This window comes from Eublepharis macularius, chromosome 12 (genome assembly GCF_028583425.1).
Source record: "Eublepharis macularius isolate TG4126 chromosome 12, MPM_Emac_v1.0, whole genome shotgun sequence".
NCBI classification, from domain to species: Eukaryota; Metazoa; Chordata; class Lepidosauria; order Squamata; family Eublepharidae; genus Eublepharis; species Eublepharis macularius.
Window position 1 is genome coordinate 69663904 of NC_072801.1, and position 19669 is coordinate 69683572.

At 41.3% G+C, this 19669-nt stretch overlaps 2 protein-coding genes across 2 annotated transcripts in view; one reads left to right on the forward strand and one right to left on the reverse strand.

Moving 5' to 3' along the window:
* Positions 1–9477, reverse strand: LOC129339707 (vomeronasal type-2 receptor 26-like). Its single transcript, XM_054994287.1, has 5 exons — positions 9187–9477; positions 3452–3679; positions 2673–2799; positions 998–1003; positions 1–902 (listed from the first exon to the last, which is right to left on the reverse strand). The coding sequence occupies exons 1-5, from the start codon at positions 9475–9477 to the stop codon at positions 1–3; spliced, it is 1554 nt and encodes a 517-aa protein (XP_054850262.1).
* The window catches only part of LOC129339708 (vomeronasal type-2 receptor 26-like), a 23694-nt gene continuing 13500 nt past the window's right edge, over positions 9476–19669 (forward strand). The window contains exons 1-3 of the mRNA XM_054994288.1: positions 9476–9484; positions 14896–14969; positions 18483–18626. Coding sequence (XP_054850263.1) covers positions 9476–9484; positions 14896–14969; positions 18483–18626 — 227 coding nt within the window. The remainder of the gene's footprint in view (positions 9485–14895; positions 14970–18482; positions 18627–19669) is intronic.

The following is a 19669-nucleotide window of genomic DNA, read 5'->3' on the forward strand; positions in this document are numbered from 1 at the left end:
TTAAGGCCTTTTCTTTATGAGTTGTTCTCTTTTGTTCAGCTCAGGCCTCAATATTATAATATAGCATTTAGGGGAAAATATGCAACACAGTAACCCACCACTGGAGGCCAAGATGGAGAAAATCTCTACAGCTACCATGTCTTTTCCACTTGTGCTTTGATAAGTTGGAATGAAGGACAACCAAACACTGCAAAAGACCAACATGCTGAAGGTGATGTATTTGGCTTCATTGAAACTGTCAGGTAGCTTCCTGGCTAGAAAAGCCACAATGAAACTGACGGTGGCAAGAATGCCCATGTAGCCTAAGACACAGTAAAAGAAGTCTAATGACCCTTCATTACACTGTAAGATGATTTCTGTACTCAGTGAGCGCATGTCCAAATCTGGAAAAGGAGGGAAAGTACCCAGCCAAATGGCACAAATGAAGGCTTGAACAAGGGAGCAGGAAAAGACAATGGAATACGCCAATCTTTTCCTAACCCATTTTTGGAAAACATTTCCTGGCTTGGAGGCCATGAAAGCCACCACCACTGTAATGGTTTTGGCCAACACAGAAGAAATAGCCACTGAGAAGATAATTCCAAAAGCTGTTTGTCGAAGGAGGCAGGTCACTTGGTTAGGCTGTCCGATGAAGAGCAAAGCACAGAGGAAGCACAGGAGGAGAGACACGAGGAGAACATAGGTGAGGCTCCGGTTGTTGGCTTTGACGATGGGAGTGTCTCGGTGCCAAATGAAGGTTAAGAGCACTAGAGTTGTCACCAGGGACAAGAAAAGAATCAGAGAAGCTAAAATTGTACCCAAAGTTTCAGCAAAATGTAGGAAGGTTGTAATCTTGGGGATGCATTGATCTCGATTCTTGTTCGGATAATGATCTTCCGAGCACCTGATACAATTATCCATGTCTGAAACATGAAAAAATTTGGAATTACAATAATAATCACTACTTGAATAATCTACCAAGCACACTATTGGCAAATTCAAGTGCCAGGAGATATGCATTCCCCTCTAAACAAATAATGTTTTTTTAAATCAAATGGAAGACTTCTCCATCTGCTAGGGTCCTTGCAGCAGTAGAAGTATAAAAAAAGGCTGGTCTATTGCACTAAATTAAATATAGCATAAATAAAAATATTATTTTGATTGCTAAGAGAAATTTGCTTAATTTCTCCATGAAATATAAAAAAGGCTGGTCTATTGCACTAAATTAAATATAGCATAAATAAAAATATTATTTTGATTGCTAAAAGAAATTTGCTTAATTTCTCCATGAAATCCAGCAATCCATTACATTCCATCTTTTTAGGAATTAGGAGTCTCTTTCATACCTATTTTATTTTAATCAAAAGGGGAAACCAAAGAGAGAATAGGAAGGAATGGGGTTCTCCAAAATTTCAGAATCTACTGAGTCAGGAAGTATTCCTATTCTTTTGATAACATGTATAATATTAGATTACAAAGAACAATTAAAGAGAGAACCTTTTTTTGAAAGAGAGTAAGAGAACAAAAATGATTTTAAACGTGTATTTTTTAAAGTATATTTTTAAGAACAAATTCCACTCCCCATAATAATACGCTTGTAAGTTTTGTCTCTTTAAGCAGACATGGAAACAAGCCAGTGAATGTCACAATGTCTATCATGTTGTCAGAGCCAGGTTTGTTCCACTTTCTCACGCCAATCATTTCTTCCCCTTGACTTCTCTACTAAGTAATGTTTTGCTGTTATCCTCCAGACAATGCTATCTATATTTGAATGTATCTGTTAAGGAAAGAGTGTATGGGGAGGTCTTTGCAGAAATTTGCCAAGGATGAGGTAGCCCCTCTAAGTAACTTTCTGGCCTCCACTCGCTCACTCCTCTACCTGCTTCCACCACCATGGAACAGTCAATGACCTCCTCTTCTGCTTGCCGGTGCTCTGGTCTTGGGGACCAAGCAGGTTCATCTGAGATCACCCTGCTCCCACCCGCCTACTGGTGAGGCATTGCGAGGTGTAAAATCAAGCTTGAAGCTTGACGGACCACATAAGATAAAGCAAACTGGAACCCCCTTATTGACTTTCTGCATGAAACAGGAAAAGATGAACTGATGATTTGTAGATTTGATTTCTAAGAAGATACATTTGGGAAAATTAAATAAAAGGGAGGTAATATAGAAAAGGTAACTTTTTGAGGTATTAGGAGTACAAGTATAATGTTTGTACGGATATTACAGTATTATGTACTGCTCTTCTAGACAGATTAATGCCCGACCCAGAGCAGTGAACAAGCTAGTGTTATTCCAAATGAGGATTATCATTATCCCCACAATACAGCTGGGAAGAGGAGTGGCTTAACCAAGGCCATTTACTGAGTTTATGGCAGTAGTGGGATTCAAACCAGTAGAGTGCTGATTCACAGCTGAACCACTTAACCAGTGTCCACAGTAATGGAATCATTGCTGTGCTACAGCAGCAGTAATGGAATCAAACAGAAAGGGGAGAACAATGTTGCCCGACAGCTCAATTTGATCTTTGACCAGAAAAGTACCAGTGGTACCATGCTCAGTGGTGCCCTAGGCAGAGTGGAGATTCAAACATGGATCTCACAGATCCTTTTCTGACACTGTAACCACTACACCAAGCTGACATTACTTCCATTGATTTACGAAAAAAATGTTTTAAAGAGTATACATCTTACCCTCATCATTTGCAATCATTTCGTTGGGACATGGAGCACAATCATAGCAGCAAAATTTTGCACCTTCCTTTTTTTTCTTACTGAAACCAGGATGACAGCTGGCATTGCACAAGGAAAAGGGAGGCATCTATCAAACAAAGGAGAGATATAACATTGTGGCAATGGTTGAGGATTTTGCTTTCTTTCTGCAAATAAACAAATCGAATTAAGACATGGAAGATGTTTCTCAGTGGTGGCTCCTTACCGATGGAATGCCCATGAGGCTTTCCTTTGCCAGCTAGTTTTCCCAGCCTTCAGGGTGGAGTCTGGAGATCTTCTGAAATGACAACACATCTCCAGACTACAGAGATCAGCTCCTATCTAGCAAATGGCTGCCTTGGAAGGTGGACTTTATGGCATTAAACTCTGCGGAGGTCCTTTCCCTCCCCAAACCAACTGTTTGGAGGTTCTACTCCTCAAAATTCCCCAGAAATTTCTCAAACTAGAGCTGACAATCCTACTGCAAATATTACTTTCTCCTAGGTACCAGGCCCATTTTTTTCTTTTCTTTTTTAACCAGGCTTTTAAGTATGGTTATCATGACTTCTTCTGAACAAGACATGAGCTTTCCACAGAACAGAGTACCACCTTAAAAGCAGTAATTATGCTACATGACATTATGCAATACCCTGGCCAATGAATTTCATGGGTTAAACAGATGATATAAGATACCTGTTTTTTTACTCTGTAATCAACTGCCCACCTAGAGGCTGTTAGTGACCATGTATGTAGTTCCCCACCTGAGTCAGTTCCATGTGCCACTCTATTCTGTCCTCATTGATGCTAAACTCCTTCCCTGGAGGAGCCCGAGGATCCAGCCTGCCCACTTTCACTCTGATGTAGGAGTTATTGGGGAAAGTGACCAAGTTCGTCACATCAAACCCAGCTGCCAGTTCTCCATGTTCAGTAAACATGATTTGATCTCCAGCATTGTTGTTGAAGGAAATCCTTTGAATAAATGAGTGGAGCTATGGGGAAGCAGGAAGGAAACACAAAGAAATTATAAAGCAATATTTTTAGAGATTTTTCAAGCAACATCTCTAGCAGGGTTTCTCTTGGAGACAGCCTGCTCCTGACTAGATATGGAGCTTTTCGTGCTCTGCAAGATATGGTCACGGACAGCAATATGAACAAAAAAAGCCACAAACATCGTGATCAGCTGTTCGCGAGCAAGCTGTTCATGCGGCACCATTTTAAACAAACAAGTTATCATTGCAAGCCTCGTTCATGTGTTCGTCTGCTGTTCAGGATGCCAGACATTCAGGCGCCTTCCATCAATTCCCTTGGCAATGGAGGCAGGCACTGCCTGAACACTGTCTGCACTCCTTCTGTCGCCCTGGAAACCCTAATCTAAGACCAACTTAGCTTGATGGGCAGGTCTTCCTTCCAAGTGTAGAGTTCCAAATTGGTTACATGGCTGCAAAGACCAGGGGGGAGGAAGGTGGGAGGGGTGTTTTGTAGCCATGAGAACTCCAATCTCATCCCTGCAAACCCTGTTAGGCAATTCTGACTGCCAACCACAGACCTCCTGCTTTGCTCAATGGGACCTCTGCTTATAAAAGGGAGCGTGCTCCAAGCTCTCACTTTAAGTTTTAGCAGGCAATGGCTGGGAGAGAACTGTTGATAGCGTTTTGAGAGAGAGACAGGGAGAGTGCATTGGAGTCTGTGAATATGGGCTCTCTAAGTCCAAACAGGGCTGTTCTGGCCCCGATGAACAACGAACACCGAACATGTTCATTAACGGGGACATGTTCGTTTCTGTTTGTTTGTTCGTGTTCATCGACGGCAATGAACAACAAACAGCCAGTTCATTTTTTCCCGTTCTTGCCTATGTTTACTCCTGACTGCTGATATTTTATAATGAGCATTTAACAGATTCTCAACTTAGTCTTCCTATATAGAAAGAGAACATGAGAATATAAGAAGAACATGAGAACATGAGAATTCTGCTGCATCACTCCAGAGGTCCATCAAATCCAGCTTCGTTCCTCACATAATGGCCAGTTGGTTCCCCTGAAGATCTCACGAACAAGACACAGGAGGCTATGGCTTTGTGTGATGCTGCCTCCTCCTCCTCCTAGTATTCAGAGATTTACAGTGCAATCCTAAGAAGAGTTCCTCAAGTCTAAATCCATTGATTCACCTGAATGTTTTAGGTGGGAAACAATATTGCTCTGCTGTAGAACAGAAGGAATTGAGTCCAGTGAGACCTTAGAGACCAACAAGATTTTCAGCATGAAAGCTTTAAAAAGTCACCCTGAAAATATTGTCACTTTTCATGAGAACATAAGGGTAATAGAAGTCATAGAAGGTATTTCATGAGACCATAAGGGTAACAGAAGACATAGGAAACCATAAGGCATAGAAGGTATTTTTAGACAAAATTACAAACAGGGGTTTGGATGTAAGAATTCCATTTCACTAAAGGTGGTGTGCTTGTTTGAAGCAAGCAGCCTTACACCACAACAGGAACCCTTCTTCAGGCAAAAGAACTGGACCTTTTGAACCAAGTCATTATGTTTTATATTTCTTGCAAATATGAGAAATGATATGAGGACAAAGCTAATGCCGTGTTCTATAGACATTAGATGGTCAACAGGCAACTGATAAGAACTCAACACTCAACAATATGGCACTCGACTGATAATGACATGAAACATTACCTGCCAGGGTATGGCATTTGGAAGATGAGACAGTCCACCACCATTGTTCAAATGTCTGTAACTGAACCTCAAGGCATGGAGGGCATGCAAAGCATGTGCCATGGAATAGACAGCATTGTAGATGCTATAGCTGTGGCCAGTCATGCCCATCTCAAAAAAAACCTCAGGGATGCTCTCGAGATCCTCCTCCCCTGTACATGTTTCATTGTCATCTGTTGGTGCACTAGAATTTGGAATGGAACAACCAAACGTTTCTTCCCAGAAAGCTGAAAGAAAACCATCCCTTTTAGCCACAAAAGGGTTTATATTCTTAATAAATTCATGGAAGCCAGGGATTATATTGGAGTGGATTGTGAAGGATAGAGCACCATGGAACATCTGTATATCCAAGCTTTTTTGAAAAATAGTTAATGTGAAATCCATCTGGGCTGTTGTAATCCAGACTTTTCCCACAGAAATATTTCCCCGATATTGAGGAATCAGTACAGGAAACACTACTGTTGTAAGCCATATTAAATTTTGCAGCCATCTAATAGTAAGAGTGTCCCCATATATAATAATTGCATTGGCATTGCTCTTGATGAAATATGGAATATTATATTTTATTTGGCTAATATATTCTTTAATGTTAAAAGATCTTGCAATTTTGCCAACTCTTTGTGTGAAAGCTGAACAGATGCCATTCTGGGAAAGCAACGGCTCCAAAGCTTGCAAAAACTGGTCTCCAGTTTCCTCTTCCATAGCAATCAACCCAACCCATTTCCACTTGAAATGAAGAAGTAACTGGACCACTCCAATGTACTGAAGGGCTTCATTGGGGACCATGCGGTAAAAGGAAACAAAATGAGTCGCATCATGCATTTCAGGTTGAAATGAGCCATATGAAAACTAAGAGAAGAGAAACAGTTGGACATTTCAAAGCTGATATAGGAAGAATATCTCATTCTTCCAGCTGATTTACTTACTTACTTAAGAAGGAAGTTAATTTCCTTGCCTTTATCATGTCTTTTCATCCTGAATGCTTATGAAAACACATTATATATAATTGTAAAATGAAAGTAAATTTTCCAAAATATTAACATAATTTCCATTCAAGCACAGATTGTAACATTGTATGAATATGTGTGTTTGTGTGTTTGTTTGTTTGTTTGTTTGTGTGTGCGTGCATGTGCATGTGTGCTTGTTTATCAGAGGCAGGCATCTAAATATAGTTTTTGAAGAGGAAATCTGTGTCACACTTACTGAAACTTCTCAAACATCTCTGATTAATGTTCTCAATGCCCTCAATCTCTGTCTCTTCATATTGGAATATCACTAATGTGTGTTATTGGGTACACATACATATGCACACATAGAGGGTGGGGTAAATAGTGATGATCTGGGTAAGATTTACATCTGATGAACATGTTTGGCAACTTCATTTCCTTTCTCATTTTAAAATCAATTTACAGTTAGATCCAACCCTAAGCATAAAAATCCTTCATTTGAATTCAGAATAAAATTGGGAACAGTGGGGGGTTTAACATTTTGTAGCTGTTCTGTAGAAATCGAACAGAATATAAGAAATATTTTACACCTGGGAGGTAAAGGTATGTGAACCTTTTCCTGCTAAATCTCTCTTAATTAGGTTTTATAGATTCAGGAAATCTGCTCAAAGATATATAGAAATGGGTTTATCTGAGACTTTCCCCCTCCACTTCTGTTTCCTTCTGTCATCTGTCTTAGCTCTCTCTCCCTAGTCCCACGTATAGAATGGATTAACAGATGGTGACAAGGTAGCTCTGTGGAAATGGGCCCCAATACACTTTGTTCTCTTACAGTGGAGGTGGAATTGACTCAGATGGCCACATCCCAAGCTCCTAGATCCTAAAGAATTGTTTTATTCAAGAACCCTGAATCACAAATAGTATTTATTCCTTTTATCAGCTTTGATTGGAATATCCATGCTAGAAGGTCTAGGTACCTAGCTTGTAAACAGATAGCTGATTTTTCTATAAGTGTACCCATTTGTGGCTATTCAACAAGGGCTGCCTGCTTATTTCCTCTGATACCTCTGCAAAGGAAGAGCCTACAGCCTTAAACAAGAAAAAAAAAGCTGGCACTTCAGTGATCCCAGCAATAGAACATTATTTAAGAAGAGCAACAAGCAATTACCGATTTCAAGAACTCTGAAAGTTGCCCGGTGTTGTGGCAGGTGAGAAACTCATTTATTCCTTTAGAAATACTAACATACAAACTGGTGTCCACTTACAGTGCAATCCTTAGAAGAGTTTCTCCCATCTAAGCCCATAGATTCAATGGGCTTAAACTGGAGTAACTCTTGTTAGGATTCCACTGTTAGTCTGGCATGTTGAAAGTGTCATAGAAAAAAAAAGTCTGCAGTTATTTGCCCACCCCACCCCATAAAGGTGGTTTTAAATAAATTTCTGAATGCTAACAAAATAGAAGATGATGATTTATCAGTAACCTTGAAGTTGATTTTCACCAGTACTTGTGAATGACATGTAATTTCAACAAACCCTCCTCTTTTGATAAACCGATTTATATTATCTGCAGGAAACTATGTCATTCTAACAGGGACCAAAAATACCAAGCAGTTCATCTATGATTATTACAATCACATTCACTAACAATTTAAAGCAGTCTCTATGAAACTTGGATTGGTGAAAATGTTTAAGAGAAGCAGTAATAATGGGAATTTTATTCTGATAGAACTTCTGACAGCTGACTGTCTTCGTAGTGGACAAAACCCAATACTAAAAACACTTCCAGTCATGTTTCCTATTTGGGCTCTTCATCCTCTTGCTCATAACTAGACATGGGCATGAACCAAAACAATTTAATGAACCAGCAGTTCATGGTTCGGTGCCGCCACCAAACCCGAACTAATGAACTGAAACTAACTTTTCCTGCTGACAAACTGGTTCGAGGTTCGTGGTTCAGGGGGCTCAGAATGGCCCCCGTTGGACTTAGCCCATATTCCCAGGGAGTGTTTATCAGGCTCTCCTCCAGCCAGCACCCAAGTTTGGTCAAGATTGCAATAGGGATCTTGGAGTTATACCCTCTCCAATCCGAGCCCCCCAGGAAACTCCCATTCGATACAATTAGAGCCACCAGTTGATGTTGGCCCAGTGTACAAGGGGTTGGCCATCAGAACTGCCTATCAGGGTTTGCAGGGATGAGATTGGAGTGCCCACGGCTACAGAACACCCCCCTTCCCCCTCCCTCCCCCCGGGTGTCTTCTCCCATGTAACCAATTGTAACCAATTTACAGCTCCATGGTTGGAAGGAAGACCTGCTGATCAAGGTAAGCTGGGCTTCAATTCGGGTTTCCAGGGTGACAGAAGGAGTGCAGACAGAGTTCAGGCATTCCCCCAGCTCTGTTTCCAAGGGAATTGATTGATGGTGCCTGACTGTCTGGCTTCACGAACCGCGGGCGAATGCAATGAACTGGGCTTCCAACGAACACTGGTTCATTGGCCATGGACCCTCACGAACCGCCAGTTCATGAACAGATGGTTCATGTGTTTTTTTGGTTCGTAATGCAGTTCATGTCCATGTCTACTCATAACCCTGTTTGGGGGGGGGGGGAATCTTTGTATGTTGGGTATGAATGATTGTATGCACATACATACATAGAAAAACTACTTGTATCTCCTCTACTGCTCTGCAACTTTACATAAACCAACTTAATTTCATGAAATCATACTTCTTCCTCTCTTTAAACCACAAAACTCCTACCAGAAACAAACAGAAGAGTGAATTATGGACAAGTAATTGATAATCTCTACAGCTCTGTATAATGATAATACCTGTGGAATCTTGTAAAGTAGCAAGATGTTTGCAATACGTACAGACGTATCAGAATCAAGTCCCCCAATGACTCCTATGACATTTTTCTGGATGCCGCATTTATAGTTGGGAACAAACTCCTGGTATGAGAAAAGCAGGCCTAGAGTGGTCCAATAGGTCATCATCGCATCAGAGTAACTGTCATGGATGTGGAAGCCAAGAGTGACGTTGGGCAAGATTTTGGGATTCTCATTGATCTCATTGATGGCAAATGCCAAAGCCAGGAGGTGCTGGTAGAATTTGGTCACCATGCTGCAGGTAAGGTCAATCATTGAAATTTACAGAAGTATTCTTAAGTACATTCAATTATTTTTTCACAGTATTGGTCCATTCTGGCTTAAGAAGATTGAATGGCCTGAATCTAAGGTCACAATTCAAGAAAGACAATGAAGACAATCTTAGTGCAAATGATGGGGAAATGTCACAGCTTACTTTTACTGGACTGTGCCCAATAAAGAACTCCATTTTCAATCCATAAACTGCAGAGATATGTGCAACTAATAGATTAATCCCCAAATCACAGCATGTCTAACCAAGCCTTCAAATATTTCTCTAGATCTGGATGCTCTAAGTAAAGGCACACTGATATTTATGTTTAGTTTTAATTTTTCAACAAGGTTTCAGTCACCAAGAAGCATGTGCCCTGTTAAGAAATAATGCCACTGGTCTGTGAAACTGAATCAATTCTACTTTCAATATGCTCCAGAAAGTGCATCTGAACCACTTCCAAAAACCATCAGTATCTATCTGATCATACTATGAAACCAGAGCTGGTGTTTGGGCTGAGAAAGGCCAAGACAAACAGAAATGTTATGCCTCGAGGATCAAGAGAGAAACATCAGAGCTAGTTCTGCACTGTCCTTCAGCAAATTGTTTCAACATGTCAATAGTTTAAAGTTATCATTCCATTTCAGATATTTCCTTTCTGGAAGTCAAATTAACTGTACTTTGACATCAGATCAATTGAGTCAACGTATCTCATTTTTAAAGCAGAGAACAATCCTGAGCCTTTTCAGATTCCAAACAGACATGATGTTGGGAAATCAATATATATTTCTTCACAACGTATCTAAAAGAAAATTGCAGCTGCTCAGTTGCCCAGTATGTCACGTAGGAGGTACAACAAATACAAGTAGCAAGGAAAGAACAACAAGAAACATGAAAATGCCACTATATTTTGGCTTCTGGGATTAAAATTTGTATTCAAGCAGGAGTTTAACAGATTCATGGACGATAAGTCCTTCAATGACTAGCAATCACGATGAGTAAAGGGGACCTCCATATTCAGGCACAATAAACCTCTGAAACCCAGTGCTACAAGGCAAAATAAATCAAAGCATCAGGCCCTCTATTCTCTGTTTTTGGCCCTCAAAGGAAACCCGTTGGCTGCTGAGTGAAAAAGCATACTGGATTAGATGGATTAGATGGATTACTTGTCTCATTTGATACAACAGGGCTTATGTTCTCATGTTACGTTCTTCCGGGGCTAATAAAATTCTAGAGTGGGAAGTGGCAGGTTTGTCATTGAATCTAGGCAGATCATGAGGGAGGGCAGGAAGAGTTACACCAGTGCTTAGTTTTTGTGGCCCCTTCTTACATGTGCAGGGTAATGCTGATCACGACCTTGGAGTGTGTTATGTGCTGTCAAGTCACCTCCGACCTGTGGCGATCCTATGGATGAGAGACCTTGGTAAGGTAGCAATTTTCCCCAGGCCAATTTGGCTAGGGATGCTGATGGTGTTTTGCCATCTTCTAGGCATGGAGCAGGGGTCACTGGGTGTTTGTGTGTGGGGAGCAGGTAGTTGTGAATTTCCTACATTGTGCAGGCAGTTTGACTAGATGACCCTGGAGGTACCTTCCAATCCTATAATTCTATGACACTATGATTCTATAATCTATGATTCTATGATTCTATGATTCTATGAATCCATAGAAGAGTTAAAATGCCTCTTTTCCTGTACTACTTTACAGGTATATAGTACAGTGCTTACATATATATCTAAGACATGATGTCTATGGAAACATAAGTAGTATAGATGGAGTAAGTGAATGGAACAGAGATGTACAAGAGAATACCAGAAAGCAAAATTTAAAACAGAAAAGGGTGTGAAATGCAACTAAAAAGAGCCTAATATAATAACAACAGGATTCATAATGTGAAAGGCACATCCAGAACATTGTAGAACAACATAATTTCCTACCCAGATATCCATGTAAAAACAATTAATATCCACCATATTTGGTGCTATTTGTTGGAACACACAAACACATTTTATTTTTTCAGGAGCATTTTTCCATTACAAGCTACGGACACTGCTCCAAATATTGAAGTATACAGAACTCAACTATGATTTGCTTTAAGAATCTGTACATTTTAATTGAAAAAGAAAACTATTCACATGACTCTTAGGAAAGACTCAGCACAAAAAAACAAAGATCTGGTGAAATGCATTGAATAGGTTTGTTCATGTGGCTTTTCCAGGTTTCATATGACCAACCAGAGAGAGAGAGAGAGAGAGAGAGAGAGAGAGAGAGAGAGAGAGAGAGAGATTTAGTCATATACAGATGAAAAAGTCAACTATTTAGAGAATGACTAAAGAAATCAAACTCTTATGAATTCACTCCATAATGAGAGAGGGAAGCAATGGACAATTAATTCCTTACAGTGAAGGTTGAATCCAGTTCGAAGAAGGTTGTTCCTCAAAGGATATTTTGGGCACCATGTAATGGATATGGGATGTGATCCCACCAATGAGGATTTCACCAGGCTGGTGCCATTCATGAGGAATCTGTGCAGGGTTATTTGCATGGCACTGTAAAGTATCTGCTTTGCACACCATATGGGAGAAGAATAAGAGGAAGAAGAGCAGCAGGGACATCAGAGACTCTGAAGATAGAAAATCTTCCTCCTAAACACAAGACTCTCCCATGTGCCTGGACTTTAAATAAGCAGGCTTTGTAGACAGTTGTATCTTCTGATGGACCCTTTGAAAGGATCTTTATAGATTCAACGGAGGTTAAAACATATCTTCTATGCCAGTTGACAGAGATTGTTTTGCAAACTGCTCTATACAATTTGACAGAGCCCTAGTTATCTCACCCCGTCCGCCCTGAAAATGGATCACTGGGGCATATATAATAATTTCAGACAGTACTGTTGATTATGTTCCTAGTACCCTCTTTGAAGCCACCGGAGTATTGGTCAGCTGAAGTAATTATAACAGTGTATATTTAACACGTAATTATTGGGGAAATAATCACTTGCACAAAGTGATTACGCAAAGTAACTCCGAGCAAATTTGTTTGTCAGGCCTCCTGTTGGCAGACAAGGAGACAACTGCAGTGTGGACTCTGAACTTATTTACAATACTGTTAGCATGTCCACATCCAAATGGTGGCAGATCGAGGGGAAAAAATATCAGGGTCCCTGGGGGCGGGGGGGGGGGGGAGATGACCACTACATCAGAAAAATCACACTGTAACTGTTTATTTTACCTTCACACTCCCCCCCCCCAAATATTTAGATATAAAATTCCTTTACTGAAGTAGTTAAGAGGACAGTGTGCCTAAAACAAAATGGTATGATTTTGGAGCCAAATTTTAGAAGGGACACCTTTTTTAACCATGATTGCTTTTATTTTTAATTAAGAAAAGAAACACACATATTTTGCAATAGGCTTTTTGTTGCTCTTTCCCCAAATTTCATATATGATGAACTTTGTCAGGCTGAAGGGAAACCCCCCCTCTTCTTTCAGCATGCAAGGTATGTTTTAAAAATATGTTGTTTTGCAGTGAAGAAATTAAGGGGAAAATATCATTCCATTACTGAAGAATGACTTTTCATTAGTAATTAGCTTACAGTTAACATTCTACGTACAACACATATTTGAGTCATTGACTTGAGAATGTTAGGACAATAATTTAGATCTTTCAGCATGGTAATTGAAGTATTCTCTCAGCTGATGCATTCAATCAGCTTCTCAGAAGAAATATAAAAGATTGCTGAACACAGTATTGGATACTTAAGGCCTTTTCTTTATGAGTTGTTCTCTTTTGTTCAGCTCAGGCCTCAATAATATAATACAGCATTTAGGGGAAAATATGCAACACAGTAACCCACCACTGGAGGCCAAGATGGAGAAAATCTCTACAGCTATCATGTCTTTTCCACTTGTGCTTTGATAAGTGGGAATGAAGGACAGCCAAACTCTGCAAAAGACCAACATGCTGAAGGTGATAAATTTGGCTTCATTGAAACTGTCAGGTAGCTTCCTGGCTAGAAAAGCCACAATGAAACTGACTGTGGCAAGAATGCCCATGTAGCCAAAGACACAGTAAAAGAAGTCTAATGACCCTTCATTACACTGCAGTATGATTTCTGCACTCAGTGAGTGCATGTCCAAATCTGGAAAAGGAGGAAAAGTACCCAGCCAAATGGCACAAATGAAGACTTGAACAAGGGAGCAGGAAAAGACAATGGAATGTGCCAATCTATTCCACACCCATTTTCGGAAAACATTTCCTGGCTTGGAGGCCATGAAAGCTACCACCACTGTAATGGTTTTTGCCAGCACAGAAGAAACAGCCACTGAGAAGATAATTCCAAAAGCTGTTTGTCGGAGGAGGCAGGTCACTTGGTTAGGCTGTCCGATGAAGAGCAAAGCACAGAGGAAGCACAGGAGGAGAGACACGAGGAGAACATAAGTGAGGCTCCGGTTGTTGGCTTTGACGATGGGAGTGTCTCGGTGCCAAATAAAGGTCCCAAGCACTAGAGCTATCACCAGGGAAAAGAAAAAAGAGTCAGAGAAGCTAAAATAGTTCCCAAAGTTTTGGCAAAGTATAGGAAAGTTGTAATCTCTGGGATGCATTGATCTCGTCCTTTCTTTGGATAATGATCTTCTGAGCATCTCATACAATTATCCATGTCTGAAACAAGAAACAATTTGGAATTACAATAATAATCACTACTTGAATAAGCAATCAAGCACACTATTAGCAAGTTGAAGTGGCAGGAGATATGCATTCCCCTCTAATCGAATTCTGGGTTTTTATCAGATGGAAGACTTCTGCATCTGCTAAGGTGCTTGCGGAATTAAAAGTATAAAAAATGTTATTCTATTTCACTAAATTAAACATAACATATAAAAAAATCCCCTGATTGTTAAGAGAAAATTGCTTAATTTTTCCATGCAATCCAACATTCCTTTTCTATCCATCATTTTAGGAATGGGAAGTCTCCTTCATGTCTATTTTAATTTAATCTAATTGGAAAATCAAAGAGATTTCATGGAGATTTCTCCGGGAAATCCAACAATCCATTTCTATCTATCTTTTTTAGGAATGAGAAGTCTCTTTCAGGTCTATTTTATTTTAATCAAAGGGGGAAATCAAAGACAGGGAAGGAAGGAAAAGGATTCTACAATATTTTAGAATCTCCTGAATCAGGCAGTCTTTCCTCACACCTTCCTATTCACAAATGGCATAATAGTCAATTACAAAGAGAAATTGAAAAGTGATCCCTCTTTTGAAACAGAGTAAGAGAATAATAACGAGTAAGAGAAATGAATAATGAGTAAGAGTGTAATAATGGTTATAAGTACAAGTCTATTTTTAAGAACAAATTCCACTTCTCATAATAATCTGAATGTAAGTTTTGTCTCTTTTAACAGACATGGAAATCAGACAGTGAATATCACAATGACAATGACTATAATGTCATCAGAGCCAGGAAAAAGGGATCATGGTAATTTTGTCACACTTTCTCATCCCAATCATTTTTATTTTTTTTTGCCTTGACTTCTCTACTAAGTAATGTTTTGCTGTTCTCCAGATTACGCTACCAAGATTTCAATTTTTCTGTTAAGGAACATGTGTGTGGAGTGGGGGCTGTCTGTGCAAGAATTTGTCCCCTCTAAGCAGCCCTCTGGCTTCCCCAACTGCCCTCTTCCAACAGCCCTGGGTCAGTCAATGACCTTCTCTTCAGCTTGCCAGCACTCTGGTCTTGGGGACAGATCAAGTTGGTCTGAGAGCACTCTGCTCCCAGGCGTTTGGTGATTGAAGGGGGCGGGCCATGTCGGCCTCCCACCTTTGGGGTGGGGAAGGTTCTCCCCACCACTGCACCTTGTTAATTTGTTTTATTATTTGTATATTGATTTTAGTTTTTGTTTTTATCAATTTTAACTGTTCACCGCCCAGAGCCCCTGGGATGGGCGGTATATAAATTGAATAAATAAATAAATAAATAAATAAATAAAAACCTACTGGGGAGGCATTGCAAGGTGTAAAATCAAGCTTAAGGAATGACAGACCACATAAGATAAAACAAATGGGTTACTAAATATAAACAATTCCATAAGGCAGAAAAATCACCACTAGTTATTTTCCCATCAAGCAAGTCAAATCTGACAAGCAAAGGAGCTAGCAAGAAAACAATAGTCTCCATACCACAGCTATCTCACTGGTTCCTAACTTTACCCTTGGATCTGGCCCTCCGAAGGCAAACTAACGCTACATGAGTTAAGGATCATCTTTCACTGATACCAGGCCCTCTGGTATCAAGTGACTGATAGAAGAAAAAGGCTCCTCTATGCGGAAGACTTATATTAAATTCCCCAAGCCCCTTGTTTGCAGCCGTGGCCTACATTTCCCATCCAATTCCACCCCGACCACTACCAGATTTGGAAGGTGCCTGGGAAATGTAGGCCTTTTGGGAAAATATACAAAGAGGTACCAAACCTTTGGGCAGTACGTAGGCTTCTCTGCAACTTTACTCCTCAGCTTTGGGTTACAAGTTCCCTAGTGGAAGTAGGGGATTCCCTTCTCCCAGTCTCTGTCCCACCACCTCTCACCTGTCCACCGGTGGGGAGGAGGCATGGAATGGGGCTCATAACACCGGGGCATGGTCCGGAATGCTACCACGTCAGGTTGGAAACAATGGCATTCCCAGCACAACACAAAGCAATGGGCTATGCTGAGGGCCAATTCAATTAGGTCCTCCCCACAACACTTCCCTAGCTTTGATTCCTGAGGACCTGACAACACTATCTAGGAACACGACAGCATTTAATTACATATTAAAATGCAAGTAGGGCTGCCAGGGCTCTATTATAGCAGGAGACTTCCCACAAGCTACCCTATGTCACTCCTGGGTTTTCCATAGAACTCAGCAATGCAACCAATGTTGAACCCTCCCATGCCCCCATTCCCAGTTGTACCTCCTACTGCCAGAATCACACTGGAAATCCTAAATGTGAGTCAAAGTTTATCTTTATTTAATAGAGCCAACTGATTGCCCGTTTTGTACTCCTACCTTTGACCCAGGCCTACGCTTGCTAACTTCCAGGTGGGGACTGATGGTCTCCCAGAACTGCAACTGATACACAGACTGCAGAGTTAAGTTAAGCTGGAAGAAAATGGCTGTTTTGCATGGTGGAATCTATGGCATAATACCACCTTGAGGGCCTTCTCCCCTAGGGATCAGAAGTTCCAGGTGGAAGTTCCAAGCTCCTCTGCTTCCCTCCACCACTCACCTGGCTGGCTTGGGGGAAAGGTGGGGAACAGGCCTCCTGGCTTTGCTCCCAGGATGGCACAACAACATCACTCCCGAGAATGATGCCCACTGTGGAGCATGGAAGTGCTTGTGACCCTGCACGACGATGTCACTTCCCAGAAATGATGTCATCACACAAATACAAAGAATAAGGTGAGTGTCCGTCCCCCCTCCAGATCCTATTGTCTACAACATCCATTCCCGAATTGCCCTGCCCTACCCCAGCCCCTGCTGTTGCTCTGATGAGTAATGGAATCAAACATAGAGAGGAGAACAGTGCTGCACAACTGCTCAATTTGATATTTGACCACAAGAGTACAAATGGTACCATGCTTAGTGGTGTTCTAGGAATCAGTGGTGCCCTAGGGAGAGTTAGGGTGAGATTATATGGCTGGACCAAGGTCACTAAGCAAGTTGCGTATTTCATATCGCCAATCAGAGAAAGAGAGAGAGAGAGTACATGAATGACGATACTGTGAGCCATAGTTTCAACGATGCTGTGAAAGTTGGTGTGGAAAATATCCTACTTTATATCATATCCAAGATGTTTTAATTAGCCCAACAAAACGCCATCAGGAATTGTTTCACCTATTCCAAGCTTTCTCAGGGGCTGTAATTAATCTAGTTCACACATCTAAGTTTCGGATGTGCATGGAAAGAACGCGATGGCTACAATATCCACAACAACCATTCACAGCATCGTTGAATTGAGGATTACATCTTTTGAAACATGGAAAACATAAGATTTCTCTTACTGTGTATAGCACGGACCGTGGAAAAGGACTTGCACTCTGCAGAGACTCACACAAACTTATCTTTCCAGGCGTGTTATGATTAGATGAAACTGGTTATGTGCAATGCTTTATTCAAACAGCCGATGGGAGGATGTGCATATATTAAAGCTTCATATTATTTGTATGTAATTTGAGAAAATATATTTATTGCAACCTTAGATTGTTAGCACTTTGCACCTTGCATGAAATTGATTAACAGCTTAATACATTTACTTGCTGAATTGTTGACTGCTGTTCATGTTTTGAGAAGAAGGGCCTTTGTATTTAGTATGTGTGCCAGTCCTTCCTGTTGCCTTTTTGTTGTTGATATACAAGAGGCAGCGCCAAGAGGGAAAATGAGGTGGTAATGATGGAGAAGGTTCCCAACAAGCTGAAAAAGGGGCTCAAGCCCCATAAAGCTGAGGGAAATTAAGCAGCTGCTGGATGTATACCCCAAGCAAGTTGATGCAAAATACCTATGGGAAGGTTTTACTGAGAGATTTAGAATCCTGTTCCAGGACCCCAGAACCCCTTTCATGTTGGCTAACCTGAGGTCAGTGGTTGGCATGTAAGGGTTGCGAGACAAAGAATAGGAAAGAAGTGTGCTGAGGCTAGGGTGTTAGGCCTCTCCGGTACCTTGTTTGTGTGTCTCCCCCCTCAAGGTGGTACCAAAGAAGGCTGCTAGTGAATTTCAGATTATTCACCATCTGCCCCACCCTAGAGGTGACTCAGGGCCAAGCTACACATGACGAATGACACTTGAACGGCAAGTGTATTTCTCCCTGTTCACTTGCCCTCCACTCAATCCACTTGCCATTCAAGTGTCATTCATCATGTGTAGCTTGGCCCATAGTCAATGATGCTATCCCGGAGCACTTGTGCTGCATTCACTATACCTCTTTTGACCGGGTACTATAAGGTTGCTCCATCATAGGTTGCAAATCAGCAAAGGCATGAAGGAGGACCTTCATGTCTGGAAAGAGTTTTTAGACTCCTTTAATGGGATATCCTTCTGGAGTGAGGACTTGTTGCTGAAAGCTGAGCTTCAGGTGACTTCTGATGATTCTGGTTCCATGAGGTTTGGAGTTTACTTTAGGGCGCACTGGTGTGCTAACCAGTGGCCAGCTGATTGGGCCTGGGATCGTCTCACTAAAGACCTGACCTTTTTGGAGTTTTTTCCCATTTTGGTGGAAGTTTACTTATGGGGGAAAGAGTTGGCCGACCACTCTGTCCACTTTTGGTGTGACAATCTGGCAGTAGTTCATGTAATTAACTCCCTCTCATCAAGGTTGCTCTGGGTTATGGGGCTTGTTCAGCGCATTATGCTCTGTCGCTTGCAGTTGAACATATAGTTCAAGGCCAGGCAAGTTTCAGAAGTGGACAATGGTGTGGTGGATGCATTGTGTCTCCAACAGATGGAACGTTTTTGACAGCTTGCCCCCGAGGCCGACTTGCTGCCAGTTAGGATGCCCCAGGAGTTATGGAGAATTGCAAGACAGAAGCATGCAGGGCAGTACAACAAGCCATTGCCACCAGCAATCAGAGGTTGTATGATTGTAAAGTCCGTCAATTTGTAGGCTTTAGGTGGGATGTGGGGCTGCAGCAAATTTGGCTGATTCCGGTAGAACACGATGCAGTTCAGTGTGGTTTGCAAAGGTAAGGTCTTATCGGTGAAATCCATAAAGACGCAACTGGTGGCTGTAGCCTTTGCTACCAAAGCCCAAGGGCCCTGTGAAAGTATGTAAAAGTGCCATGTTGATGGTACACCCCTTACAAATTATCAGTTTGGGGCAGTTATGGATCACACCCTTTCTAAAATGGGTTTGGCAGGGGTTAAATTTGGCACCCATTTTTTTTCTGGATTGGGGCTGCCTCAACAGCAGCTGCCATGGGTTTCTCTGGGCCAGATATTCAGAAGGTGGATAGGTGGTGGTCAGCTGCCTATCAGACCTATGTTCACCCTATGTGCTTGTGAATGTGTTACTAATTTGTTCTTTCTTTTGGTGCTGTGTTTCACAGCAAGAAGTTTTGTATCCTTATCTGCAGACATAGCATGGTGTTCTGGATGGCCCACCAAGCCAGGAGGACATGGATTGGGTCCCAACTTGGGCTTAGTGAATG

Excerpts from the sequence above, each read along its gene's own strand:
- LOC129339707 (XM_054994287.1), bottom strand. The coding sequence starts at position 9,477 with ATGGTGACCAAATTCTACCAGCACCTCCTGGCTTTGGCATTTGCCATC. Across the intron at positions 3,680-9,186 it reads TACTTTACAAGATTCCACAG|CTCCACTCATTTATTCAAAG; the intron begins GTATTATCATTA and ends GCTTCCCCATAG. Across the intron at positions 2,800-3,451 it reads GGCACATGGAACTGACTCAG|ATGCCTCCCTTTTCCTTGTG; the intron begins GTGGGGAACTAC and ends TTTGTTTGATAG.